Genomic DNA, 1,999 nt, shown 5'->3' with positions numbered 1-1,999 from the left:
GTAGCATATCCTCAAATATCTGAATGGTGCGCTCGGACTGTTCATCCATCCGAGGGTGAAATGTTGTACTAAGCTCAACCCGTGTACATAACTCTCGTTGCAATGCTCTCTGAAACTACAATTTGAATTGCGTGCCCCGATCAAAACTAATGGACACCAACACACCGTGAAGACAAACAAACTTACGGATATAGATCTCATCAACCACTCCGAAGAATAGGTAGTTACCACCGAAATAAAATGTGCGGACTTTGTCAACCAGTCCACAATCACCCAAATATCATCAAATTTATTCAAAGACCGTGGGTGTCCAACAACGAAATCCATGGTGATATGCACCCATTTCCACTTAGGAATCCCAAGCCTCTAAAGCAAACCACCCTAACTCTAATGCTCTTACATCACCTATTAACAGTTCAAGCACCGAGCTACAAACTCCACTATATCTTTCTTCATTCTTCTCCACCAATAATGCTTCCTCAAGCCCTGATACATCTTCACGGCACCCGGATGAATGGAATATCGTGAACTATGGGACTCCTCAAGAATAAACTCACGTAACCCATCCACATTGGGTACACAAATTTGACCCTGCATCCGCAACACCCCATTATCTCCAATAGAAACCTCCTTGGCATCAGCATGCTGAACCGTGTCCTTAAGGACAAGCAAATAAGGGTCATCATACTAACACTTTACGATACAATCATATAAAGAAGACCGAGAAACCACGAAGGCTAGAACTCATCTAGGATCCGAAACATCTAACCTCACGAACTAATTGGCCAAGGCTTGAACATCTGATGCAAGCAGTCTCTCACTGATAGGAATATATGCAAGGCTACCCATACTCACCGCCTTTCTACTCAAGGTATCAGCCACCACATTGGCCTTCCCCGGATGATACAAAATGGTAATATAATAGTCTTTTAATAGCTCCACCCATCTTCGCTGCCTCAAGTTTAGATCATTTTGATTGAATAAGTGTTGTAGACTTTGATGATCTGTAAATACCCCACAAGACAAGCAGTAAAGATAATGCTTCCAAATCTTCAATGTATGGACAATGGCTGCCAACTCTAAATCATGAATGGGGTAGTTCTTCTCATGGGACTTCAAATGGCATGAAGTATAAGCAATCACTCTAACCTCCTACATCAAGACATACCACTACCAATCCGAGAAGCATCACAATACATTGAATATGAACCCGATGCTGAAAGTAAAACTAGAACTAGAGTTGTGGTCAAAGTAGTATTGAGCTTCTGAAAGCTCTCCTCGCCCTCATTAAACCACCTTAATGGGGCACCCTTCTAGTTTAACCTAGTCAAAGTCACAACAATGGATGAGAAACCCTCCATAAATCAGCGATAATATTCGGCTCGCCAAAAAAACTCTGAATCTCAGTAGCTGAAGACGGTCTTGGCCAACTCTGAATTGCCTCAATCATCTTTGGATCTACCTTGATCCCCTCACTGGACATCACATGACCTAATAACACCACAGAACCAAGCCAAAACTCACACTTGAAGAATTTAGCAAAAAGCTTCTTCTCCATCAACGTCTGTAGTGCAATCCTCAAATGTCGCGCATGCTTCTCCTGGATACGAGAGTATACCAGTACATCATCAATAAATACTACTCCCTCCATTCCAATTTATGTGAACCTGTTTGACTGGGCATGTAATTTAAGAAAAAATAAAGACTTTAAGAATTTGTGATCCTAAATAAGTTAAAAAAGGGTCTAGAGTATTTGTGTGGCTATAAAAGCTTATCATTAAAGGTAAAGTTAGAAGTTTAAGCTAAATTGTTTCCAAATTTAGAAAATGGTCATTTTTTTGGAACGAACTAAAAAGGAAATAGGTTCACATAAACTGGAACAAAGGGAGTATGATAAACAAATCAATATATAGTTGGAACACTGTTCATCATATGCATGAATGCTGCTGGGGTATTGGTCATCCCAAAAGACATCACAAGGAACTCATAGTGACCATCA

At 40.5% G+C, this 1,999-nt stretch overlaps 1 protein-coding gene across 1 annotated transcript; it reads right to left on the bottom strand.

The window, feature by feature from the left end:
- Positions 1 to 408: 408 nt before the first annotated feature.
- Positions 409 to 1,651, bottom strand: LOC138880850 (uncharacterized). The gene is made up of 3 exons (XM_070161029.1): positions 1,355 to 1,651; positions 1,015 to 1,152; positions 409 to 657 (listed from the first exon to the last, which is right to left on the bottom strand). Exons 1-3 carry the CDS (start codon positions 1,649 to 1,651, stop codon positions 409 to 411), a joined length of 684 nt encoding a protein of 227 aa, XP_070017130.1.
- Positions 1,652 to 1,999: the final 348 nt, after the last annotated feature.

This window comes from Nicotiana sylvestris, chromosome 11 (genome assembly GCF_000393655.2).
Source record: "Nicotiana sylvestris chromosome 11, ASM39365v2, whole genome shotgun sequence".
Taxonomy (NCBI): domain Eukaryota; kingdom Viridiplantae; phylum Streptophyta; class Magnoliopsida; order Solanales; family Solanaceae; genus Nicotiana; species Nicotiana sylvestris.
Note: the sequence above shows the minus strand (reverse complement) of the source record. Positions and strands in the feature narration are given on the sequence as shown.

Bases quoted from the DNA above. Each gene is read 5' to 3' on its own strand.
- LOC138880850 (XM_070161029.1), bottom strand. From the start codon at position 1,651: ATGGAGGGAGTAGTATTTATTGATGATGTACTGGTATACTCTCGTATC. The intron at 1,153-1,354 runs GTTTCTCATCCA...GTCTTGATGTAG, and splicing joins TTATCGCTGATTTATGGAGG to GAGGTTAGAGTGATTGCTTA. The intron at 658-1,014 runs GTATTTACAGAT...CTTGTCCTTAAG, and splicing joins TTTACTGCTTGTCTTGTGGG to GACACGGTTCAGCATGCTGA.